Source organism: Camelina sativa, chromosome 12, assembly GCF_030686135.1.
Source record: "Camelina sativa cultivar CO46 ecotype springtype chromosome 12, ASM3068613v1".
NCBI lineage: Eukaryota > Viridiplantae > Streptophyta > Magnoliopsida > Brassicales > Brassicaceae > Camelina > Camelina sativa.
In genome coordinates this window covers 3,136,540-3,161,111 of record NC_141891.1, presented here as the reverse complement: position 1 = coordinate 3,161,111, position 24,572 = coordinate 3,136,540, and the positions used below count along the sequence as shown (strand labels likewise).

The following is a 24,572-nucleotide window of genomic DNA, read 5'->3' as shown; positions in this document are numbered from 1 at the left end:
GGTTGGTTGCACTCCAGCCAGCCTAGTCACATGTTCAATGGATACGACATATCTTCCTCTTTTGTGACTTGTGAGGTTAAGTTAGTTGTTATAGGGTCAGAAAGGGTTCATTCATGTTAAGAAAAAAAGAAAACATCAAATAAACAAAAAAACTCATCTCATCTCATTTGTTTTTGCCTCTTTTAATAACGATGTACTGTACTCTAATTAACTCGCACACAAAACAACTATCTATAGCTTACGTTAGAGATAGCCCGAAACTGAAAGTATTGCGTTCGTTTGCTCTCTATCCATCCGCATACCAAAAAACAAAATAAACGTTTTCAAGGTTTGGTTGGTTAAGTAAACATAACACAACAACATACATAAATAAAAAGAACACTCACGAGTCGCACATACACACACACACACGATTCCGTTGGACAAAAATCAAAATATCAAATCATCAAAGCCCATTTCATCCACACAACACAAATATATTCGATTCCTCCTCAAAAGCTCTCTCTCATCTCTCATCTCTCATCTCTCTCTCCGGCGATGTCTTCCTTATCCACGCCGCCGTCACAAAATCTCACCTTTTCCCCAGCCGCTGCTGCCACGTCATCCAGGCTCACTCCTTCCAAAAGACCCTTTTACCCTCCTCATCGCCTCCCCGATCCCACCTCTCTCTGCCGCTGCTCCTCCTCCTCCGATGATAGCCCTAGATGGGACTCCGCGATTCAAGACGTCCTCAAAAGCGCCATCAAAAGCTTCGATTCGGTCTTGAGCTGGTACTCCAATCAGGATAACGACGACGACGTCGAGCAAGATTCGGGGAATATCAACGAGAACCAAGACGATTGGGATTGGGAGCGATGGAAGAAGCATTTCGAACTTGTCGATGACCAAGACCGTCTTCTCTCCGTCTTAAAGGTAAAGGTTCCTCCTTTTCATGATTCATTCCTGATATTGTTGTTCTAATGAGATGGGGTTTTGTATTTTTGGGTGTACGTACAGTCGCAATTGAAACGAGCCATCAAGCGAGAAGACTATGAAGATGCTGCAAGCCTTAAGGTGGCAATTGCAGCTGCAGCTACTAATGATGCTGTTGGCAAAGTCATGTCCAGTTTCTATGTAATTTACCTCTTCCTTTATGATCATAGCTTCTAACAACACTGTTGGGGATACTTGTATTTGATTCTGAAAAGATTCCATTTTTGCATTTATTTTTTATAGAGAGCTGTTCTAGAAGAGCGTTACAAGGATGCAGTAGACTTGCGAGACAAAGCTGGTGCTGGGTTGGTGAGCTCGTTATTTGTTTTTTTTTTTTTTGTTTCGTTTCATTTATAACCGTGGTTTTAGCTTCTTCTTGGTGTTACATCGTTTTCTCTATATGGCTGGCAGGTAGGTTGGTGGTCAGGTATTTCAGAAGATGTCAAAGATCCTTTTGGTCTTATTGTTCAAATTACTGCAGAGCATGGAAGATATGTGGCACGAAGTTATAATCCTCGGTACTTTTATCTATCTTCTTTGCTTATCAATTTATCTGTGTATCAAAACGCCAAAAATTTATAGGTCCTTCTTTGTTTTGAAAGATTGTGTTATATGACAACCCTTTCTCTTTCAGGCAACTTAGTACTTCTGCTGCTGGTGCTCCTCTTTTTGAAATATTTCTGACACATGATGGAAAAGGGAACTACAAAAAGCAGGTTCTTTTACTCCTTAATCCTAGGGTGTTACTGTCCAAATTGAGTAATTGGGGTATTCATTGGAGAATCATGTTCCGGTTTAGTTGATGAACTTGGGGGGTATGCTTCATTTGGTTCTTTATAGGAAGCTGAATATTTTCAGTAGATAGCAAAGTGTGATTTCCCTACGTTATCTCTCAAGACGAATGTTTACAAATTATCTAGATGGAGTGATATATTTCGATGTTAAACTGGGATGTGTGCTTCTTCAGGCTGTGTACTTGAAATGGAAGGAGATTTTTCCAGACGTACCTACTATGCCCTCCAGAACTTTAAATTCTGGTAGGTTTTTGACTTCACCGGGAAGGAAGGAAGATACGGGTAATATTGTCGTCGAGAGTAGTGAAGATGAAGAGAGTGATAACTCAGATGATGATTCTGATCTCCTTGAGGAATCTTCTGGTTTCCAAAGTTTCCTGCGAGATATGATTCCTGGGGTCAAGGTCAAGGTTATGAAAGTAACTGCGCCAGGAAGGGTGGACAAGGATTTCATCTCAAAAGTTATTGAGCAGATAGCTGATGAGGAAGATGAAGAGGAAGATCTTAATATAGAAGATATAGATGTGGAAGACAGCACTAAGGCTGAAATCGATGAAAAAGATGCTGACATCGAATTGGAATCTGTGACTGATGAAATCGTTGACAACAAAGGAGGGAGAGAAATCGCAGTTAAATTTGTTATTGGCGATATTGTTGATCGGCTTTCTGGAAACCAACCTCTTAAAGAGTCGCTTCGATCCCCTGCCAATCTGGAATCTGTGGAGAAATCTTCGTTTTATCTTCGCTTAGAGAAAGACTTAAACGTACAAGAGTCTAAGGGTGTAGAAAGTACACTAATTGATGGAAAAGGTAGCCGTCATAGTAGACGTAGGATTGATAACATTATGGTTGATCTGGCCAAATCAATTGAGAAAGAGAAGAAGATTTCTGTCAAGGTTTGTTTTGCTGTGTTTATTGGCTATTTTCTTTCTTCTTGTTTTACCTCAAAAAGGGAGCCGCAGCTTATTCTAGAAATCCATGTTACAGATGCTGAAGGATGTTGGGGAACTATTAAGCCTCACTCTCAGCCAGGCTCAAAACCGTCAACAGTTGTCGGGTTTGACGAAATTCCGTCGCATTGATGTGACACCATCACTAGATCCTTTGGACGGTGAGTGAGTAAATTGATTGAATGTGCGTTGTTTTGTGTCTCTCTAAAGAAAATGGACATTAATTTTGAGTCTATGCGATAGAAGACTTTCAATTTTGTAACTTTCCTTGAAAATACCATTTTCTCACATCAGGTCTCAGTATGAAATGGATTTTAATTTTCATGTTCTTCTCTATCCAGGACTTTATATTGGCGCACATGGGCTGTATACATCAGAAGTAATCCATTTAAAACGCAAATTTGGCCAGTGGAAAGGTGGAAAGGAGTCTAAGAAGCCAACAGATATTGAATTTTATGAATATGTCGAAGCTGTGAAATTAACCGGAGATCCTTATGTGCCTGCTGGGAAGGTTAGCTTTATGTTTTTTTTTCTTGTATGAGGTATTAAGACAGATATGAAAACTTGTAGTTTTTATGGTCACTGTTAAGAACTTGCGTAATCAAAGGACTGTGTTACCAATCTGGTAAAAAAAAACACGCTGTTACCTTTCTGGCTACATAGGAAAGCAGTATTATCATGCAATAGTCACTTGGTTGTATAAATAATATCCTTCTTTTTTTAGTAACTCTTCCATACTACTTTTCTATTGCCATATCATGATGTGTGCCTTACCACAGTCTTATCCCATGACAGGTTGCATTTCGGGCAAAGATTGGTAGACGTTATGAGCTCCCACATAAAGGACTCATCCCCGAAGAATTTGGAGTGGTGTGCTTAAAATGCTATTCAGATTTATCATTAAGTTCTATGTTCTTAACTTCTTATTGAAGTTCTGGTTTGTGTAGCTTCATAATAGAGATTTTCATAAAAATGCAGATTGCCAGATATAAAGGACAAGGTAGGCTTGCTGATCCTGGATTTCGTAATCCGAGATGGGTAGATGGCGAGCTTGTAATCCTCGATGGCAAGGTTCCTCTCTTCGTCTCTCACTAAACTAAAACTAACTTTTTCATGACGGAAACTTAAAATGTTGACAACTTTTTTGTGTGTGATGTGGTTGATGCAGTATGTAAAAGGAGGACCCGTCGTCGGATTCGTCTATTGGGCACCTGAATATCACTTTGTGATGTTCTTCAACCGCCTGAGGCTTCAAGCCTAGTTTCTTTTTGGTCTTCTGCTCTACAATCGAGGAAGGGTTTTCTTCTGGCTGTAACCATTGTGTAAGTATACTCGTAGATACACAAGTAGATATGAAGTCGAGTCGGCACTGAGAAAGGTGTAACTGAAATGGTTTAGATTATTTGCAGAGTCATGGGATAGGTTATGCCTAGGATAAGATTACTTCAAGATCAGGGTTCACTCTTGTCTTTCTTGAACCTGTATAGAGCTCCTCGCTCTCTCTGGAGCTTGGATTAAGGTGCCTAACTTGCAGCAAGATTTAACACGCAAGAGAGAATCATTGATCACATGCAGTCAAGTACTTGGATTCTGAGACTTTGGTCAGAAAGGAAACTGGATTGTAAAGCTGGTGAAGTTTCTTTAGATGTATATGTAAATTAATGTTTGTTTCTTCAGATATTGCTATTAAAGGATATGTAAACTTGGTAAAGCGTTGTTATGAGATTCCCTGTTGTATAGCTCTGTTTATATAAGGGCAGAAGAGAAGAAATATTTCTTGTTAATACATTTGTTGCATGCAACAATTGCAAAATAGCTCGAGAGAAGCAATGGAAAACATTGGTCTTGGTGATTTATCATTTTAACACACAAACAGAGAGAATCTAAAGATTATAAATGGGAACTTAGGAGGAGGCAGCAGCAGGAGCAGCAGCTTGTGGTGGTGGTGGTCGGAGAGTGATCTCAACCTTGTCGTGAACACCTTGAAGCAAGAGTTCACCTTCGAAAGCAACAATTTTGCGTTTCTTGGCGGCTCTCAATGTCCCAACCAATGCTTCGAAGATGTTGGCACATCGGTCGTCATTGAACAAGACTCCAAACGTCACCTGAACAAATCAATCTTTGAAGATCAGATTCATATCAATCAACCATTTTTATTATATTTTAGATCTGAGCCAGAGAAATTGTGACGATCTTGATTCTTGAGATAAGAGATTGTGGATTCCAGATTGTATAGGGAGATCTAAGAAGAGCTAAAGAAGAAAGAAAGAGAGAGAGACCTTGTAAGAGCCATCGGTCTGACGAGAACCAAGACGATGGATCTCTTCTTCCAGTTTCTGAATCTCTTCTTCTACGTTCATTCTTGTCTTTCTTTCTTCTTCTTCCTTATTAGATCCTTAGAGAGAATGTTGTAAGAAGAAGAAGAATAGGATTGAGCAAAAGAGAATCTTTCCAATCTGATGAAGACAGCTTGATTAATGATTTGATGACACATCCTCCAACTTCTTTGTCCTGTCGAAAAACAGATACTCACACTTAACCGGTTTCAAACCTTTTCGTACCGAACAATTGAATAATTTAACCACACCTCGTCCGGTTTAAATAGAACATCAGCCGGTTTAATCTTATGTAGCTCGGTATTATAAAAAAAGTAGTATATATTTGAAACTCTTTTTCGTTTATCTCTCGATTCTCGATCGTGATGTTGTTTTCCACAAATATATATTCGGTTGATTTTGTTAGAATGTGCTTAGTAAGTAGTATATTTATTTTGTTAAAGTTTATGAAAATGGGAGCTTTTTGGACTTTGGGACCTTGGAGATCAAGGTTAAATTAAAAATAAAAATTCATAATGAAATAAAATTTAAGTTTTACTAATAAATAAAACTCTTCATCACGGTTCTAAAACTCCTGCGCAAGTAAAACTAATTTTTATCTTTAATATAAATTCGGAAAAACAAAATACAGAAGAAAAAAGAAAAAAAAAAAAAGAAAAAAGAGGTTAGCGTCGTCTGTATTGTGTGTGATAGATAGAGTTGAGCACGAACCAAAAAAAAAAAAATCAATCAGAGAGAAAAGAGTATAATAATTTGACCATCTCTCTCCAGTTTCTTCTCTTCTCTCTTGTGCACGAACGAACTCTACCCAAATTTTGCCAAAAACCCTAGCCCTCTTGATTCTTTCAAAATTCCGATCCCCCATCGATGACGATTGAGCAAGAAGTCACCGGCGAAACTCCTCCGTCTACGCCTTCTCCCACCGCCACCACCAAGGCCGCGCCGTTGGGATCTTCCGTGATTCCGATTGTTAACAAGCTACAGGACATATTCGCTCAGCTCGGAAGCCAGTCTTCGATCGCGCTTCCTCAGGTTGCTGTTGTTGGTAGCCAAAGCAGTGGCAAGTCTAGCGTCCTTGAAGCACTCGTCGGCCGTGACTTTCTCCCCCGTGGTAATGATATCTGCACTCGTCGTCCTCTTGTTCTTCAGCTCGTCCAGACTAAACGACCCTCTAATGGCGGATCCGATGACGAGTGGGGCGAGTTTCGTCACCTTCCTGAACACACTCGTATCTATGATTTCTCTGAGATTCGTCGTGAGATTGAGGTTTCTTTTTTAATTTCTCTTCCTTTTTGCTCTATCGTTTCTTCTCTAGTTAGCTATTAATTAATGTATGAATTTTCAAATACATGTTTATAGGCTGAGACGAATAGATTAGTAGGAGAGAACAAAGGTGTAGCAGATAAACAGATTCGTCTTACGATTTACTCACCTAATGTATTGGATATCACGCTTGTGGATTTGCCTGGTATTACTAAGGTGCCTGTTGGTGACCAGCCTTCCGACATTGAAGCACGTATTAGAACCATGATCTTGTCTTACATCAAGTCAGATACTTGCTTGATTCTCGCTGTTACCCCTGCTAATACCGATTTAGCTAACTCTGATGCTCTTCAGATTTCTAGCAATGCAGATCCTGATGGTAAGTTCTGCTCACAAGTATCCAATGAAAAGAAACATTTCTTCTTTTGGACATTACTCATCTTTGGTCTTCCTTTGTATCTTTACCGTCTCCAGGTCGTAGAACGATAGGTGTAATCACAAAGGTGCGTATTCCTAGTCCAACGTTTGTTTTAATGTCATTGTAGTTTAGCCGAAAAGATAGGCATCCCTGATTTTCATGTGTTTTACCCAAATTTTTTTGATCATGTTTTCAGTTGGATATTATGGACAAAGGTACTGATGCTCGAAACCTCCTACTTGGGAATGTTGTTCCTCTTCGACTTGGATATGTGGGAGTTGTAAATCGTTGCCAGGAGGTAAACCCATGGTTGCTCAAACGATTATATTTTTTATTTGTTTTTCATTGCGTGGCCCTTCATTTATGTGCCTTGCGTTTTCTTACTTCTGCTTCTGTGCTTATCTGTTTTATGTTTCTCTTGCTATCATATAGTAGGCTGCCTCTTCTTCCTTTATTTATTTTATTAATTTACCTTTCGCAGTGCTTTTTTTTCTTCCAATTTCATCATTTTAATGCAATGGTGATATATTTTTTTTTTGTCTAGTTTTTGTGGTGTCTCCATCTACAGTGTAAAATTTTACTTTAACCTTTTTATGTTATGAACAGGATATATTGCTAAACCGCACAATCAAGGATGCACTTATTGCAGAGGAGAAATTCTTCCGGAGTCGTCCAGTATGATAGCATTTTTTTATTCCCTTTCTGATACTCTTGCTACTTTTCCTGATTATAACAAATTTTTTGGTTCCTACAGGCTTACCATGGTCTTACCGATCGTTTGGGCATCCCTCAGCTAGCAAAGAAGTTAAATCAGGTACTTTCTGCAGTTTTGAGAGTTCTTTTTTTCTTTATTTTCTATCAGTGTTCAGGAAGGCATAAGGGAGACGCTTTCTCTATGTTGAAATATCTTATATGGGATGATGTTGGAGTTTTATTTGCATTACTCACATTTTAAGGCTACTTACATGGCTTGTGTGGATTCTACCCTAGTCTGGAAAAGGGCCTTTGCAGGATATTTTTTTGCCCTCACATGTATATCTTCTGATGAAACAGGATCATATGATAAATTCGTTTTTGTTTTTTTGAGAAGTCCTTTTTTTCCTTTCTTACTTCTAATAGATAGCATGTCGTATATTTCATACCTGAGATTGGTACTTATTATATTAGAACATGTCTAATGGAAGCTAGCCTTTCTGTTGCATTTTTTCTAGATCCTTGTTCAACATATCAAGGTGCTGCTTCCCGATTTGAAGTCGCGTATAAGTAATGCTTTGGTTGCTACAGCTAAGGAGCATCAGAGCTATGGTGAAATAACTGAATCCAGGGTATGTATTTTACTGCCCAATTAGCCACCCATTTATCATAATTTATTATTAGCAATAACGCTGTTATTGGCTTTTGTACCATTTGTTCCATCTTATGGTGTCGCTTGCTTTGAGTCTTTTCATTTGAAGACCTTTTACTCATGTATGTGCTCAGAGTTCGTGACATTCATAAAATTAGCATTTGAAGGTGTTCTTATTTGTAGGAAAGATTGTCGGCCAATGAGTACTTAACTTGTTTAAAGGATTTACATTTGAAGAGACTTTCTTACAATCTCCTTTTTAATTTCTTTATGACATGCTTCATGTCTATGAGTTTTCTTTTATTTTTACTTCAACTAGTCAAGCTTACCTATTTTGTGGGTCTTAACTATCCTTGAAATTCTTAGGCTGGTCAAGGAGCTCTTCTCCTCAACTTTCTCTCTAAATACTGTGAAGGTAATATCTGAAGACGATATTGCAGTTGAGACAATGGATATTTGTTATATGTTTTGGATGGTTCATAGTGAGTCTCATGGCTAACTGTGTTTAAACAGCATACTCTTCATTGCTGGAAGGGAAGAGTGAAGAAATGTCTACGTCCGAGCTCTCTGGAGGAGCAAGAATTCACTATATTTTTCAGTCAATCTTTGTTAAGAGTTTGGAGGTTCGTTTGTACATCTTTAACCTTTTTCCTTGAGCTAGAACCGTTGTTAATTTGTTATAAATTACCTTTAGCCAATGCTTGCCCTTACTTTTATTTGATACACTTATGATCTTCGATGTTCAAGGTTCATTTCATTGACATAGATAGAGAAACTTTACACCTTCGAACGACAATATAAACTTTTACCGAGCTTCGGCTCTGCTATATTTCTTAGTTTAGGTAGTGACATTATCCACATGGAAGTAATGTAGTATATTTCTGACTTTGAGCTCTTTGAGGCATGGCGTTTTACTACTAAATGCTTTCTAGGGAAGACTTGTTCCCAGTTTGTATAGATGTTGAGTCCATACGACGTTCAATTGTCAATTTGAGTATCTGAACTTTTATTACTTGATCAGTTCCTTGTCTGTGTATGTTTTCGGAGCTACATGACGTGGATTCCTGTAAATTTAGACTGATTGACTTGCTTCACATTGCCTCTTCAGGAGGTTGATCCATGTGAAGACTTGACAGATGATGATATTCGGACTGCAATTCAGAATGCAACTGGTCCAAGATCCGCATTATTTGTTCCAGATGTAGGTTTCTTAACATGTTTCAGCATGTGTAGAAGTTATCCTGGTTGTCAGGGCTTCCAAGCATACATATGTTTCTCTACTTTTTCCACTTGCCATGATATCTAATTACAGTCTTCTGATTTCATTCTATTCTGCATAGGTACCATTTGAAGTTCTTGTTAGGAGACAAATATCTCGTTTGTTAGATCCTAGCCTTCAGTGCGCTAGGTTCATTTTTGATGAGTTAATAAAGGTAATATTTTTTTGGGCTTGTTGTTGATAAATGATAACATTCATTTCATTTTCTTCATAAATTTAATTTTCTCTACAGATTAGCCATAGATGTATGATGAATGAGTTACAGCGATTCCCAGTCCTGAGAAAGCGCATGGATGAGGTTATTGGGGATTTCCTGCGAGAAGGTCTTGAACCCTCAGAAGCAATGATCGGAGATATCATTGATATGGAGGTTTGTTTTGTGATTTGAAAATCTTTAGAATTTTTTTCCCAAGAATTTGTTTGAATTTGAGTTGTTGAATCTTTTTTTAATCTTGAGCGGTGATTTCCTCGCTTTTGATTGATTACTTTATTCTAAATTGTGAACTAAATTATAAGTGCTGGTGGTTGTCATGATTGCTTTAATGGTGGTGTTAATTTCTTGAATATCGTTTGCAGATGGATTACATAAACACTTCACATCCAAATTTTATTGGTGGAACCAAGGCCGTGGAAGTTGCAATGCAACAAGTGAAGTCTTCGAGGATTCCCCATCCTGTGGCAAGGCCAAAAGTATGAAGTACTCTGAGCACGTACATTAAAATTGGTTTTTTTTCTTATATGCTCTGCACTGTTTCTTATAGATTAAATTTTCGTAGCAGGACACAGTGGAGCCTGATAGAACATCTACTTCCGCGAGTCAGGTGAAATCTAGATCCTTTCTCGGTAGGCAAGCTAATGGAATTGTTGCTGATCAGGTATGTCATTTCAAATGTTTTATCATCGTGCACTGTGGGTTGGCCCTATAGATCTATGAGCAAATAAGACATTTTCAAGTAAAAGAGCGACTATTTGACACTTAACTCATTACTTGTTCTTAGGGAGTTTTATCTACAGATGCTGAAAAAGCCGCACCAGCTGGTAATACTTCCATCGCTGTCATTTTTAGCCTTCCTTTTCATCATATCTTATCTTGATGAGCTAATAGCTTATATCTTATCTTGATGAGCTAATAGCTTATATTTCTGGGTAGATTTTGATTTTGGTTTTATTGATATATGATAGCAAATGCGAGTGATACAAGGTGGGGTATCCCTTCAATTTTCCGAGGGGGTGATACTCGAGCAGTAACTAAAGATAACTTATTAAACAGACAATTCAGTGAAACTGTTGAGGATATGTCTCATAACTTATCGATGATCTATCTAAAAGAGGTGTGTCTCCTGTGCTGTCTTAGATGATTCATATTGTCAATATGTGCTTAACTGTTTGACTCATACTGTTTGCTTTGCTTTTGAAGCCCCCAGCTGTCTTGAGGCCTTCGGAAACCCATTCAGAACAGGAAGCAGTTGAGATTCAGATAACAAAGCTGTTACTAAAATCATACTATGACATTGTAAGGAAGAATATTGAGGACTCGGTACCAAAAGCAATCATGCATTTCCTGGCAAGTACCCTCATCGCTTCCAAGTTTTTTACAATATATCAGCACCTTGATATCTGATTCCTTTTTTAACTTCTCTCTTAAAAAGAGTCACAATGATAAGCAGTTCGTCTATCTTGTGCAACATAACTTTGTTGTTATATTTAAAGTAACCGAACATCGAAGATGCTGATACTATTTCTTTATAATGCTTCAGGTAAACCACACAAAACGTGAGCTGCATAACGTCTTCATCAAGAAGCTTTACAGGTGTTGCATTTGTTTTTTTTATTCCTCACATATGTGTTTGGATTAGTCTCTTGGAACTGACTAGTTGTGTCATCTGGTGCAGGGAGAACTTGTTTGAAGAAATGTTGCAAGAGCCAGAAGAGATAGCAGGTAAACGGAAACGTACGCAGGAGACTCTCCACGTTCTTCAGCAAGCTTACAGGGTATGTTTCTCCAGCCAGAACTAATTCTGTACATTCAAGTGTCATTTAACCAAAAAAAAACTTAAACTGTTCCATCTCAATAATTTCTATTTGATATTCATCTAACCACCATATGTTTTTTGTGGGTTAAACAGACACTAGATGAGTTGCCTCTGGAAGCAGATTCGGTGTCAGCAGGGATGTCAAAACATCAGGAGTTGCTGACATCTTCAAAGTATTCCACAAGCAGTTCACACTCAGCATCATCTCCCAGTACTACAAGAAGATCGAGAAGAGCAGGAGATCAACACCAAAATGGATACGGATTCTAACATGATTCAAATATCGAAAATCTCTAGACTGTGATAACGCATTTCATTCATTTAATGGCTCTCTCAGGTTTTGGTTTTAAATTTATGTGTTGGTTAAATGAAGAATTTATATAGGAAATACTGGGACAGTGTGGGTTTTGGAGCCTGCATTGGTTTGACTGTTAAAGGGAGTGGAGGTGATATATAGGTTTACTATTTGTTTCGAATGCTCCCTGCAAACAATAACGGGAAGCAAACTCTTTCACTCCGATTTCTTGCGATGGCTTTAACTTAATAAGTTGTATTACATATCGGTCCACATAACCTTTTTTCTTCTTTTTTGGACATCTAAGTTCCATATCAACATGACGACCTTATAAATTGTAGACTCTTTACTCTTTGTGCAACGAGAGATTTGGAACATTTTACTTATTATTCAACATGGTGCTCGTTTAAGAGTTTTTCGATTTGTTTGGATCAGCGTGTATTTACACAAAATTCGAACCTACTTATAAAAGGAGTTTTGATATTCGCTTAGTTCCGCCGTTAGAAAGATTCGGACAAAAATGCGATCTGCTGTCTTGTCCAATTGCACTGACTAAAGAGAGAGTAAAAAGACGATTTGCTTACTCTAAGTTCATAAGTGGGCACGTGAGTCCCCACTTTTCCTTGTTTCGATAAAATGCACATCAACATCCACCTGCTGCCACGTATCGAATACGCTTCAACGTAACTCCAAGTTGAAATTTCAAGATTTCCCACAAAACACATTTTCATTTTCTCTGTCTATAAAGAAATCAGAAATCAGAATAAATGATCTGATTTTACTAGTTCATTCATGAGCTGCAGAAATTTGTGACACATTGTTTTTTTCTAGTCAAACAAATTTATGATATATATAAAAGACTAGAAAGTAAGTAAGTAAGTAATAAGCAAGTAGTCACATGGAATTGCAACGATTATTAAATAATAAATCGCATATAACAACCATAATGAATTAACACAGATATAGAGTGAGTGATTATGATTTCTTATAACTTAATCAATACATATAATGGTCGGGTCACAGCAACATTCATCCACCAAGCAGCAACAACACAGAGCCGCTAATCTGCAAAAACCGGGAAACACACACATTAAATACTATCAACAAACATAGTAATTTATTCGTAAATTCCAAAAGATCTTAACAAGTTCAAATTTATCTGATCTTAGTTAACTCCCTAATCTGCAAAGAGTTTAATCATAGAAACGAAATTAATCTAGTGAAACGTAGAAAACAGAACACTTACAGTCCTTCAATAAAACCAGGTTTCCGCTTTGGTGGTGGAGGATAATACTGCGGTGGTACTCCCACCGGCGGCGGTGGACCTTGAGGATAATACTGCGGCGGTGGTCCTTGTGGATAATTTCCTTGTGCCGGGTAAGGATATGCATACTTTGGATCGCTCATATTTTGGCCACAAAATTAACAAGAAAACTAATATCTAAATTATTATAGGTTTTGAGTAGCAAAAACTTATAAAATAAGATGGAAGCACAGGAAATAATTAGAGCGCAAGTGTGTCCTTGTTGTTGACGTGTATTTATATTCGCCAAACAAAGAACACACACACAGCTTGAAGATATAAATTATTAATTATTACAAATCATAATAAAATCAAGCAACGTATGTTTTGGGTAAGAATTTGTGGAGAATAATCTTTGAAAAGTACATTTAACAGAAGTGAAAACACGGTGGAATTGTCAAAAGTGTGTGTAGGAATCTCTACTTTAGTGGAAGATTCGAGAGAAGAGAGGAAGCATCGGTGGTGATCGAAGCAAAGTGGTTTGCTTTTTTTTTTGGTTTTTTGGAATTTCTTATAGAACATATTCTTCTCTTCTTTCTAAAGTTTTTACATTCAGCAAGATTCCTCAAAATACACGTTCACACATGGTTTCTCTTCTCTTTTTCTTTTCAAAGCATCGTTGGAAACTTGGAATATTTGTTCTTTTTTCTCATCTTACTATACCATCATCGGTTAAACCCTAATTATAATTGGTGAGTTATATATAACAAATGTGTTAATATTACTACCCACCTAACCACAATCACAATCAACAGCAGAATAACAATACGAATATCCAATAATAATCCAATAATAAACTAATAGTATAACATAAACAATATCCAATAACCAAACATCAGGAAACATGAAACCAGCAACCTAGCAATGTTTCTAATGATCCAACTCTAGCAACCTAGCAATACCAGACAACATCAAATCGAGTCCCTAGAACATCCTCCTCATCATTGCCTTGATTCCACGATCACACTTTGTCTTTACCTGCACCACAAACACATATTGCAGTCCCTAGAACATTCTCCTCTCCATCTTTCTTTTTTCTCTAATTTTATTTCTTTCTTTTTTTCTTTATTTGTTTTCATCATCTGTTTGCTTGTTTCTCTTTACTTTAGTCTCCATTTTTCTGTTTTTTCTAATTTTATTTCATTCTTCTTTCTTTATTTGTTTTCATCATTTGTTTGCTTGTTTTTCTTTACTTCAGTCTCCATTTTTCTGCTTTATCTAATTTTATTTCTTTCTTTTTTCTTTATTTGTTTTTATCATCTGTTTGCTTGTTTCTTTTTACTTCTGTCTCCATTTTTCTGCTTTCTATAATTTTATTTATTTCTTCTTTCTTTATTTGTTTTCATCATCTGTTTGTTTGTTTCTCTTTACTTCAGTCTCCATTTTTCTTTTTTCTCTAATATTATTTCTTTCTTTTTTCTTTATTTGTTTTCATCATCTCTTTGCTTGTTTCTCTTTACTTCAGTCTCCATTTTTCTGTTTTCTCTAATTTTATTTATTTCTTTATTTGTTTTTATCATTTGTTTGCTTGTTTTTCTTTACTTCAATCTCCATTTTTCTGTTTTCTCTAGTTTTATTTCTTTCTTCTTTCTTTATTTGTTTTTATCATCTGTTTGCTAGTTTCTCTTTACTTCAGTATCCATTTTTCTTTTTTTCTCTAATTTTATTTCTTTCTTCTTTCTTTATTTGTTTTCATTATTTCTTTGCTTTTTTCTCTTTACTTCAGTCTCCATTTTTCTATTTTTCTCTAGTTTTATTTCTTTCTTCTTTCTTTATTTGTTTTCATCATTTGTTTGCTTGTTTCTCTTTACTTTAGTCTCCATTTTTCTGCTTTCTCTAATTTTATTTCTTTCTTCTTTCTTTATTTGTTTTCATCATCTGTTTGCTTGTTTTTCTTTACTTCAGTCTCCATTTTTCTATTTTCTCAAGTTTTATTTCTTTCTTCTTTCTTTATTTGTTTTCATCATCTGTTTGCTTGTTTCTCTTTACTTTAGTCTCCATTTTTCTTTTTTCTCTAATTTTATTTCTTTCTTCTTTCTTTATTTGTTTTCATCATCTCTTTGCTTGTTTCTCTTTACTTCAGTCTCCATTTTTCTTTTTTCTCTAATTTTATTTCTTTCTTCTTTCTTTATATGTTTTCATCATCTCTTTGCTTGTTTTTCTTTACTTCAGTCTCCATTTTTCTGTTTTCTCTAGTTTTATTTCTTTCTTCTTTCTTTATTTATTTCCACCTTCTCTTTGATTGTTTCTCTTTACTTCAGTCTCCATTTTTCTTTTTCCTCTAATTTTATTTTTTTATTCTTTCTTTATTTATTTCCACCTTCTCTTTGATTGTTTCTCTTTACTTCAGTTTCCATCTTTCTTTTTTCTCTAATTTTATTTCTTTCTTTTTTTCTTTATTTGTTTTCATCATCTGTTTGCTTGTTTCTCTTTACTTCGGTCTCCATTTTTCTACTTTCTCTAATTTTATTTCTTTCTTCTTTCTTTATTTGTTTTCATCATCTGTTTACTTGTTTCTCTTTACTTCAGTCTCCATTTTTCTGCTTTCTCTAATTTTATTTATTTCTTCTTTCTTTATTTGTTTTCATCATCTGTTTGCTTGTTTCTCTTTACTTCAGTCTCCATTTTTCTGTTTTCTCTAATTTTTTTTTTTTTTTTTTTTTTATCATATATTTGCTTGTTTCTCTTTACTTCAGTCTTCATTTTTCTGCTTTCTATAATTTTATTTATTTCTTCTTTCTTTATTTGTTTTCATCATCTGTTTGCTTGTTTCTCTTTACTTCAGTCTCCATTTTTCTTTTTTCCTAATTTTATTTTTTTCTTCTTTCTTTATTTGTTTCATCATCTCTTTGCTTGTTTCTCTTTACATCAGTCTCCATTTTTCTTGTTTCTCTAATTTTATTTCTTTCTTCTTTTTTTATTTGTTTTCATCATCTCTTTGCTTGTTTTTCTTTATTTCAGTCTCCATTTTTCTGTTTTCTCTAGTTTTATTTCTTTCTTTTTTCTTTATTTGTTTTCATCATCTGTTTGCTCCATTTTTATTTTTCTCTAATTTTATTTCTTTCTTCTTTCTTTATTTGCTTTCATCATCTGTTTGCTTGTTTCTCTTTACTTCAGTCTCCATTTTTCTTTTTTCTCTAATATCCTACATAAACTATGCAAATTCGTTTAAAAACCACAAATCTTGAGACGGTGTTACTGTTCCGTTAACATATGATGACTAGGATGCTGACTAGCTACAGAACGGCGTCGTTTTCAATTTTTCATATATTAAAAGAAAACACATTTTATTTAAAAATAGCAAGACTAGGAATTGAACCCGGTACCTCTTCTTCGATGAGACAGTCTTACACCAACTTAGTTATTGTATTATTTGTTGTAGGTACAAACGGATATATATATATAAACCTTATGAACAACTAAGAAATATAAACCCTAATTTTTTTCTTCTTCTCTGATTTTCCTTTTCTCCTTGGCTCATTCATTCTGCTGCGTCTCCATCCCTAACTGCAGAGATTGATTTTAAATGCGTCTCCAATTCAATTTCAATCTCAACTTTATGTTGATGTCCCTTTCCCTTTCCCTTTAACAAAATCAAGTTGGACTATTAAAGATCGATATGGAAACATTATTTATAGCAAATTCGATCTAATCCACCGAAGAAATCCCAATTTTTGAAATTCATAAAGAATGATTAAGAAGCCACGATCAGTCACATGTTATCGGAAAAGAGGAAGCAAGAACAGAGAAAACGGTTTTGTTTTCTTAGTTACTTTTCTTAATTTGTGCATCTGCCCTGTATATATATTTATATATGCGGTTGGGTTAGAAACGAATATCACAGTGGTCCAGATGGTTTTGATTCGCTCGTGAGCATCGGAGGTCATGTGTTCAAGTCTTGATTTTGTAGTATTTAACATCGTATTTTAATTTTTTCCCTTTCAAAAAACAAAACGACGTCGTTCAGTAACTCTACGTGGCATCCTAGTCATCATATGTTAACGACATACTAACACCGTCTCACGATTTGTGGTTTTTAACCGAATTTACATAGTTTATGTAGGATATTCAAATTTTATCGTAGTTAATGGGGAAATAGGCACAAATGAAAGTTTCGTGTATGTATGCGATAAAGTAACATAGTTTATGGAGGAATTGGCCGTTTTCCCTTGCTATTATTATATAGATTTGATGATTCACCATTTTGGCATGCAAAAGTTTAGTTGATGACGATTGTTACGAAAAAACATTCAGTTCTTTTTTATCACGAAATTTTATCAATTTTACCAAATTTTAGTTTTCGGATATCAGTTTCTAAAGTCAACCTAATTTATATATAGAGTTAGCACTCAAAAGTCTTTTCTTAATTTGGATATTGTAGTTTTGTATTTAGGTCCCAAGCCATGCCACTAGTCGACGTACACGGTATTGTCGTCACACATTCTTTATCTATATGATAACATCGGAACAAGTTAGGTAGCTATGGTTTCGGCGCAAGTTAGCAATTTTACCAACATGTCACGAAATGATTGGCTCTATTTTGGATATAGTAAACGACCGAAACTTCGGTTTCAATCTTCCTTGGTCCCAAAGAAACAAACACGCACGCATACCTACTCCCTTTCATTCTTTATCCTCTCCCACCCATATTATTAATACACACATCAAATGCAATCTCCTTCAATTTGCACTCAAAACCTCTTCTATCTTTCTCCTGAGTTTAACACAGATTTACATCTATCAATGGCATCATCAGCTGCGATGTTCATGCTCCCCTATCCTCTAATTCAGCAGCTAACAAGAAACAATACTCTGCAGCCACAAGGGGAACCATCATCGCCGCAGATTGTTAAATGTCTTCTTCCGGCCATAAACTCATCGGAAAGTTCTGGTCGCTCGAAGTTTAGTCTTTGGCTATTCGGCAATCCCGCGACGTATGACAAGAGGTTCCAAGAAGCTATTGAACTTAGTTGCCTGTGATCAAGTTTTTCCGTTTCTTTTTATGTGTTTGTATATAAGCATATTGTTATTTCTTCCATAATCTCACCCTGTGTTTGTAATCTATATAATAATGAATTCCATCAAAGATGTTCTGATTAATTTCGTTTGCCAAGATACTTTATGATCATATCAAACCGAACTTACACTGTAAAACATAATGACATAATGATGTTTTTAGTTCTGATGGATTCCACTTGGCCATGTCAGATTCTTTACAGGTTCGAGAATAGCTTCAACCTCAGACAGAGTTTCTTTATCAATCCCCAGACCTTCAAGCTCTGTAACTGCTGCAACATTTTCTTCTACCTGATTCAGATAACATCACATGTTTCATATTTAACTACAATTCTCACATAGATACGGTAAATTTGGGACTTGAGAGGGAAACCCTGAGATTTGGATACCTGTAAGACAGAGCTCATCCCAACCAACACCGATGAAATCTCCTTGTTTGCTAAACTGTATTGCAGAGCTAGCTTTGTGATCTTCTTACCCTTTGATTTGCAATGAGCAACTGCGGCTTTGCATGCAGACTACATAAGAAAATAAAAGCAGCAACGGGTTATGAAATTCATATGTGAGAACAATTTGTTAAGAAAACAATCAGGGTCATCATCCTGTATTTCTCACTGAATCAAAGTAAAATTTCGAACAACGAACAATCCCAAAACCTAGGGATTAACTCAAAAGCATCCCCTACTCTCCCAGACCTCAAATCAACCACATACCAGTCTGCTCATAAATCCTCTACTTAATACTTCCATCAAAGACCAGCTAATAAGTTGATGCCGGTTAGAGAAGCCATTAGGCAATCTCTGAACTCTCTCTAATCATCACAATATAGTTGTAGTCCAAGTTAAGAAACAGAGGAACAGTCAGACTCAAAGTATAGCATTTAAGCCTATCAAAGACAACATGTTTATGCTTGAGAGAATTCTGCAAAGGTATCCTAACACTAGCCTATGTTCCAGTACGAGGGTTATAAAACACAATCACATCCTTTTGTAAATGCCAAACCTTGAGCTCAGGGGAAGCAGGGTGCCATTCAGGAGGACCTTGTTCTGTAAGAAGACCCATTGCCAATGGAGAAGCACTTATCACACCCACACCTTTGCTCTTCAAGTAAGGTAGTAAACCCAACAACGCTGAATCATTTACGCCGTAATGACAGTACGATAATATCACATCTACAGTCCCTGGAGGCACTCGATCAAGAACATAAGTGAAAATATCCAACGGAAGACCAGTGATACCAATGAACCTAGCCTTCCCTTCCTGTTTCAGTTTCTGAAGAGCAGGAATTGTTTCACTCACAATCTGAGCCAGCAACGAAAGGAACAGTTATTAGTAAAAGGTTGATACAAACAGTGAGTGAAAGTAAATAAACAAGAAAGAAAGAAAGAGGTAAAAAAACCTGATCAAGAGACCCGAACTCAATGTCATGGCAATGAAGTATGTCAACATAATCAAGCTGAAGCCTTTCCAAGCTCTCGTCTATGCTCTTTCTTACTCTCTCAGCACTGAAATCAAAACCTTCTTCATATCTTCCACACTTTGTCGCCACAATATAGTCACTTCTAGGGACTTGTAGAGCCTTCAGGGCCTTACCAAGCATTTTCTCAGAAAGTGTTGCTCCATAATACCTAATATGAATTCCACAAGAAACTACATATCGTTAGAGTCTTCGCTAAATTGAAAAATTCACTTCTGACTTGTAACAGTTTCTAAATTTCTAATTCTCACAAAATCAGCAATTCGTTTGAAAATGTCAAGAGATAATCTCCAGCAAAGATTAAGGAGAGAAGTGATTACGGTGAGGTGTCGAAGAAGTTGATGCCGAGTCGGAAAGCCTCCCGCACGGTGGCGATTGCATCATCTTCAGCGACAGGACCGAATACACTGCCGAGCGGAGAGGCACCAAAACCAACGGCGCTAACCTTAAGCCCTGTGTTTCCCATAGGCCGAAGCTCCATTTTCGTCTGAGGAATCGCCATTGTTGAATTGAAAGGATCAAACAAAAGCTTTCGGTGATGAGAGAAGACGACGACGACGACACTCGTCTTTCGGATATTTTCACACATGGTGCTTAACAAACCTAAAATTACAGAAACACCCTTCTTAATTCTCAGTCCAAAATCTAGATATTTGATTTAGCCCCAATACTTCACTAATTTGCACTTTTTACCTTAATCGAAAATACTAGTAATTGATTAAAACAAACATTGGTTTATTAGCTTGATACAGTTCCAAGGAAACAATGGAGAGACACATTATTTGAACTCAAAATCAAGTCATTAAAGAGAGTGATGATGATGATTATGGTTACAAGGCTTTTTCATTTATAAAGCTGCTTGAATCTGCGACATGCCTCTAAGATGTTCTCTCTGTGACCAAAGGCACTAACTCGAACAAACCCTTCACCACCTGGTCCAAACCCACTTCCTGGTGTTGTAACCACATGAGTCTTCTCCAAAATCTCAGCAAACACATCCCATGAGCTTTGTTTCGGGAAGTGAACCCAAACGTATGGCGCGTTCTTTCCTCCATATACATCGTACCCGAGAGAGGTGAATGTATCGATGATTATGTTTGTGTTTTCTTTATAGAATCCAACCACCTTGTGCATTGCCTGCAATGGTTTTTTAAAACAAAAAAAAATGAACTCGTGGGAACTTGTTTAAGTTTCGTGATAAAGACTTTGGCTAATAATAAGCAAACCTCAAGTCCTTCTGGGGAAAGGCAAGCAAGAGCACCAGCTTGTGAGAGATTAGAGGCACCATTGAAGCAAGTGCAGACAATTCTATTGAAGTCCTTTGCAACAGGGAAGCCGTCTGAATAGAGTAGCTGCTTTGGGATGACGGTCCAACCAAGTCGAACTCCAGTGAAACCCGCATATTTACTGAACGAAGCTGTCTCCATAGCAACCTGTAAACGGTTGTCCCCATGATGGAAGTTGTTGAAAAAAAATGAACCTTTCAATGTTATAATCAATCACTCTGTTACCTCTTCTGCTCCAGGGATTTCGAAAATGGAGCGTGGGTTATCATCAGACATGTACATTGCATATGCGGAATCATACACTATTATGGATCCGTTCTTCTTTGCAAATTCAACTAACTGCTTTAGTTGCTCTCTCGTGGCAGCAGCGCCGGTAGGGTTATTTGGGGAACAGAAGAAAATTATATCGGTCCTGCCAACAGTGGATAGGTCGGGAAAGAAGCCATTCTCTGGAGTGCATCTCATGTACTCAATGTTTCCATACTTCTGCACATCGGTGTTAAATTGTCCGGTCTGACCCATAATAACACTGGAGTCAACGTAAGCCTGTATTACCCCAGAGGAAAACGATAAACCGTTAAAAAAAGGTAATATGAAGCAAAAGTAGACAAGACTACAACTGGAATTTCGTTTTATATCTGCCTAATTACCGGATAAGAAGGATCCTGAACAGCAACTGTAGCATTGGAACCAAACATAACCTGCAAGAAGTGGAATCACGAAACAACTGCTCAGCTTTCCTAATCTTGTATCAATTAAAGAAGAATATTCAGGGGATAAAACAAACCTGGAGACGTGAGATATCACATTTAGCTCCATCAGAAACAAAAATGTCATCATCCCCTATGCCAAGCCCGCTGTAGAATGATTTTGCAATAGCAGCTCTAAGTGGCTGTTCAAATGTGTGAAAGCAAGGTTTAGTTTAGATAAATCAGAAAGGCTTAACAAATGAAGCTATAAGATTTTTTAAGACATGAAACAGGTTTAAATCCATCTCTTGAATTTAGCAGCGGTTCAAAATTAACATGACGTGCAAAAGCATAGAATATTGAACCAACAACAAGGATGACACTGACCTTTGCACCTTGTTCAGCACCATAACCACTGTATCCCTCTATTGTGGACAACTCATGAGCTTTCTGCCAGAGGAGAAAACATAATTATTCTCTAGAAATTACATGGTCGAGTACTATAATTTTATAAAAACTAAGCTACCAGAACAATTTCTTTCAAGTTTTAATCGCAGGATCGTAAAAAAGTAGAAATCAAGATATGCCAAAACAAAAAAATGATGAAAATGTATTATTTGGTCAAAACGAACCATAATGCATACTTGGAATAGAGTAAAATCAGTTTAAAATATGTAAAGATATGGAGGTACCTTTGCTATTGCAGAAGTGATCACTTCTGGAATTGGCTCAGTTGTGTCGCCTATTCCAAGACTAATAATTTGTGCATCTGGATATTTCAGCAAGTGTGCAGACCTTCTCCTTGCAATCTGATTGCATTTTCCAAAACAAAAGAGAAGCACCATATTCAATGAGGATATTTTTAAGCTTACTACTACACATGAAATCCAATGGGTATGTCTTATTCATATATCAGATCACTGCAAGCTTTCAAAAAATGTTAACTTTGTACCGGTAAGTGAATAAAGGCCACTCCTTGTGAAAATTTCCGATAGTAGATATTACAAAACTTATATAGTAGTAGCAAGACAGTAACAGGTAACAAACCTCAGGGAATAAGTATCCAGCTTGAAGTTTGGACATGTTTGAATTCCGTGAAACGTTCGTCTTATATTCTACATTAAGAAAAAACAAAAACATGTAAACAGCTAAAAAAGACTCTTAATCATTACAGCAAAAAAAAAAAACAACATGGAGTTATGTTTTGAAAAGAGTAGTAACACTAAGAGTTACCTATCTTCTCTTGCGGGGTTGCAACGCATTTGCAAGTATTGACCCGTTTAGCCATGGGTAAGTAGTAAGCATTGCGAGTTCTGAAAGCAAAAGAAAGATCACAAAGCATAAACCAAACCATCAAAAGATAGATAAAGACACACAAAATCAATGATCATAGTGTGTCATCACAAGCAAATGCACTGTCCTCTGTCCAAACAACGGCTTAATAAATAAATAAAAGCCACTTTAGCACAATTTCAGTTAAGCAAAACCAAAGGACAAGTATAAAAGAGATAAGCAATCATACGGCAGGAGACGAAACTAGAATTAGTTTCTAAAAACTTGTCTTCATCCCCACTAGATTCCTATTAGCAGCAAAGAGAGGGTAAAAGAACAAAAAAACGGACACGCACCTGAGATTAAAATTGGAAGGAGCTAAGAAAGTGGATGAGGAAGAAGAGATCATCGAAGTAACTAATTGATGAGTCGTCGACATTTTTTCCCCGATTCCACAGACACAAATTGCAGCAAATTGTGTCAATAAACGTGTTTTTTTGTTTGGGGTTTTAGAGTGAGTGAGACTGGAGAGATAAAAAAACTAGGGTTCTTCTTCCGTTCTTCGGTTTAGTCCCAAAGTAAATTTAACCCGGTTATTTCCGGTTCGGTTTACTATGAAATTATTTTTGGGATTCCTTTCAATTTGTATTTTTTTTTCTCTGGCTAGCTCCGACGACGACCACGTGCGCCTGATTATTAAAAACTACTATTAAAAAGAAATATTAAATTTGAGAAGCTAATAAATTAATTACTCTTCAGTTCTTTTTTAGATGATTTATATATTTTTTTAGATTTATATGCTAGTATATTAAATGAGAAATACAAATATAAAACTAAAAAACACATATAGAAAATGTTAAAAATTACATGTTTATAGCATTGGTTAAATATAAAATTAAAAAATAGTGTTTATTATTCTTTTTTTCATTCAAATCGTTATATAAAATATAATATTTTTCCAAAAAAACAAATACCTAATATCAAAAATAATTAGAAAAAAAAACTCTTAAAATATATACCTACTAATTTGAATTTATGGTTCGCAAGCAAAATTACAAAAAAAAAAAACTACGACTACGGTTGGAGGTTTCTCCTAGTAGCCTCGTAAACCTCTTTTGCTCTTTCATTCCTACGGAAAAATGCTTTCTTTCTGGACAACAGGGGCAGGGGCCGAAGTGTGGTGTTGTGAGGTTGTGTTTGAGAGGAGTGAAAACAGAGTATTTGCAAGTTTTTATCAAAAATAATTATGTAGTAAATGCTATAACTAGAAAGTTCATAAAAATATATAGACCATCAAATATATTGCGCTTTGATTTTAAAATAAATAAATGACTTTGTACCAAATTAACTCGTTCATTTTCCCTCAAACACAACTTAAGTGACTATGTACTCAAATTTTATCTTTGATCTTCAAGCTATAAACAGTGCAGCTTGATTCTTCTAGGATAAAGAAAAGACTTCCAAGATCTTAGAAGAATCATACTGACATTGTTTAAAAATTTGGGATCAAGGATAAAAATTTAGTGCTTGGTTAGAATATAAATATGTTTTAACGTTTGAGTGTTTGTAAAACGTTTGTAATCATGTTCTTTTTGTGTATTGTATGTGTATCGTTTGGTCCAACTCTTTACTAGTTGTAGTATTGTTTATTTAGTTTTTGCTATTGTAAGACACACATGTAAAACGTTTGTAATCAAACTCGGTTTCCATACATACAAGATTGATTGATGGTTACATTTTGGTTTCCATATCCATATACTACGTATCAATCAAAAAGAACATTATAAATCCAAAACTTTTAATTTGTTTAGCTTCAATCCTTGAAGCACACAACCATCGCAGAA

At 36.1% G+C, this 24,572-nt stretch overlaps 6 protein-coding genes across 8 annotated transcripts; 3 read left to right on the top strand and 3 right to left on the bottom strand.

The window, feature by feature from the left end:
• Positions 1–214: 214 nt before the first annotated feature.
• Positions 215–4,529, top strand: LOC104729885 (protein EXECUTER 1, chloroplastic). Of its 2 annotated transcripts, none has more exons than XM_010448912.3 (12): positions 215–912; positions 997–1,113; positions 1,216–1,281; positions 1,384–1,490; positions 1,607–1,688; positions 1,940–2,662; positions 2,754–2,877; positions 3,058–3,227; positions 3,512–3,586; positions 3,695–3,787; positions 3,885–4,038; positions 4,126–4,529. In XM_010448912.3, the coding sequence occupies exons 1-11, from the start codon at positions 538–540 to the stop codon at positions 3,975–3,977; spliced, it is 2,025 nt and encodes a 674-aa protein (XP_010447214.2). In that variant the 5' UTR covers positions 215–537; the 3' UTR covers positions 3,978–4,038; positions 4,126–4,529. The 2 variants fall into 2 exon arrangements, with proteins under 2 accessions (XP_010447214.2, XP_010447215.2); XM_010448913.3 differs by having other exon boundaries at positions 299–912; positions 4,115–4,529.
• On the bottom strand, positions 4,449–5,218 carry LOC104729886 (costars family protein ST45-2). Its single transcript, XM_010448914.3, has 2 exons — positions 4,996–5,218; positions 4,449–4,821 (listed from the first exon to the last, which is right to left on the bottom strand). Exons 1-2 carry the CDS (start codon positions 5,074–5,076, stop codon positions 4,621–4,623), a joined length of 282 nt encoding a protein of 93 aa, XP_010447216.1. The 5' UTR covers positions 5,077–5,218; the 3' UTR covers positions 4,449–4,620.
• A 410-nt stretch (positions 5,219–5,628) lies between these two features.
• On the top strand, positions 5,629–11,946 carry LOC104729884 (dynamin-related protein 3A). 2 transcript variants are annotated; one of them, XM_010448911.3, is made up of 20 exons: positions 5,629–6,318; positions 6,412–6,694; positions 6,790–6,818; positions 6,930–7,031; positions 7,340–7,408; positions 7,488–7,547; positions 7,945–8,058; positions 8,445–8,493; positions 8,592–8,701; positions 9,187–9,279; positions 9,419–9,511; positions 9,590–9,727; positions 9,934–10,047; positions 10,137–10,232; positions 10,356–10,395; positions 10,540–10,688; positions 10,775–10,921; positions 11,115–11,167; positions 11,250–11,349; positions 11,484–11,946. In XM_010448911.3, the coding sequence occupies exons 1-20, from the start codon at positions 5,920–5,922 to the stop codon at positions 11,658–11,660; spliced, it is 2,415 nt and encodes an 804-aa protein (XP_010447213.1). In that variant the 5' UTR covers positions 5,629–5,919; the 3' UTR covers positions 11,661–11,946. The 2 variants fall into 2 exon arrangements, with proteins under 2 accessions (XP_010447213.1, XP_010447212.1); XM_010448910.3 differs by having other exon boundaries at positions 5,675–6,318; positions 10,134–10,232.
• Positions 11,947–17,656: 5,710 nt separating this feature from the next.
• LOC109127869 (uncharacterized) lies at positions 17,657–18,088 on the top strand. Its single transcript, XM_019233329.2, has one exon. The coding sequence runs from the start codon at positions 17,657–17,659 to the stop codon at positions 17,966–17,968; it is 312 nt and encodes a 103-aa protein (XP_019088874.1). The 3' UTR covers positions 17,969–18,088.
• LOC104729882 (L-galactose dehydrogenase) lies at positions 18,065–20,098 on the bottom strand. Its single transcript, XM_010448908.3, has 5 exons — positions 19,802–20,098; positions 19,404–19,632; positions 19,007–19,306; positions 18,394–18,522; positions 18,065–18,295 (listed from the first exon to the last, which is right to left on the bottom strand). Exons 1-5 carry the CDS (start codon positions 20,068–20,070, stop codon positions 18,164–18,166), a joined length of 1,059 nt encoding a protein of 352 aa, XP_010447210.2. The 5' UTR covers positions 20,071–20,098; the 3' UTR covers positions 18,065–18,163.
• Positions 20,099–20,175: 77 nt separating this feature from the next.
• Positions 20,176–23,285, bottom strand: LOC104729881 (LL-diaminopimelate aminotransferase, chloroplastic). The gene is made up of 10 exons (XM_010448907.3): positions 23,085–23,285; positions 22,690–22,769; positions 22,504–22,571; positions 22,149–22,265; positions 21,844–21,906; positions 21,555–21,659; positions 21,418–21,468; positions 20,993–21,313; positions 20,708–20,914; positions 20,176–20,618 (listed from the first exon to the last, which is right to left on the bottom strand). Exons 1-10 carry the CDS (start codon positions 23,165–23,167, stop codon positions 20,325–20,327), a joined length of 1,389 nt encoding a protein of 462 aa, XP_010447209.1. The 5' UTR covers positions 23,168–23,285; the 3' UTR covers positions 20,176–20,324.
• Between the last annotated feature and the right edge of the window lie 1,287 nt (positions 23,286–24,572).

Excerpts from the sequence above, each read along its gene's own strand:
- LOC104729885 (XM_010448912.3), top strand. The coding sequence starts at position 538 with ATGTCTTCCTTATCCACGCCGCCGTCACAAAATCTCACCTTTTCCCCA. Across the intron at positions 3,228-3,511 it reads CTTATGTGCCTGCTGGGAAG|GTTGCATTTCGGGCAAAGAT; the intron begins GTTAGCTTTATG and ends ATCCCATGACAG. Across the intron at positions 3,587-3,694 it reads TCCCCGAAGAATTTGGAGTG|ATTGCCAGATATAAAGGACA; the intron begins GTGTGCTTAAAA and ends ATAAAAATGCAG.
- LOC104729886 (XM_010448914.3), bottom strand. The coding sequence starts at position 5,076 with ATGAACGTAGAAGAAGAGATTCAGAAACTGGAAGAAGAGATCCATCGT. Across the intron at positions 4,822-4,995 it reads AGACCGATGGCTCTTACAAG|GTGACGTTTGGAGTCTTGTT; the intron begins GTCTCTCTCTCT and ends TGATTTGTTCAG.
- LOC104729884 (XM_010448910.3), top strand. The coding sequence starts at position 5,920 with ATGACGATTGAGCAAGAAGTCACCGGCGAAACTCCTCCGTCTACGCCT. Across the intron at positions 6,695-6,789 it reads TAGCAATGCAGATCCTGATG|GTCGTAGAACGATAGGTGTA; the intron begins GTAAGTTCTGCT and ends TACCGTCTCCAG. Across the intron at positions 10,689-10,774 it reads CGATGATCTATCTAAAAGAG|CCCCCAGCTGTCTTGAGGCC; the intron begins GTGTGTCTCCTG and ends TTGCTTTTGAAG.
- LOC109127869 (XM_019233329.2), top strand. The coding sequence starts at position 17,657 with ATGCAATCTCCTTCAATTTGCACTCAAAACCTCTTCTATCTTTCTCCT.
- LOC104729882 (XM_010448908.3), bottom strand. The coding sequence starts at position 20,070 with ATGTGTGAAAATATCCGAAAGACGAGTGTCGTCGTCGTCGTCTTCTCT. Across the intron at positions 19,633-19,801 it reads AACTTCTTCGACACCTCACC|GTATTATGGAGCAACACTTT; the intron begins GTAATCACTTCT and ends AATTCATATTAG. Across the intron at positions 18,296-18,393 it reads GGATGAGCTCTGTCTTACAG|GTAGAAGAAAATGTTGCAGC; the intron begins GTATCCAAATCT and ends TATCTGAATCAG.
- LOC104729881 (XM_010448907.3), bottom strand. The coding sequence starts at position 23,167 with ATGTCGACGACTCATCAATTAGTTACTTCGATGATCTCTTCTTCCTCA. Across the intron at positions 22,770-23,084 it reads CCTTCCAATTTTAATCTCAG|AACTCGCAATGCTTACTACT; the intron begins GTGCGTGTCCGT and ends TTTTGCTTTCAG. Across the intron at positions 22,266-22,503 it reads CTGGATACTTATTCCCTGAG|ATTGCAAGGAGAAGGTCTGC; the intron begins GTTTGTTACCTG and ends AAATGCAATCAG.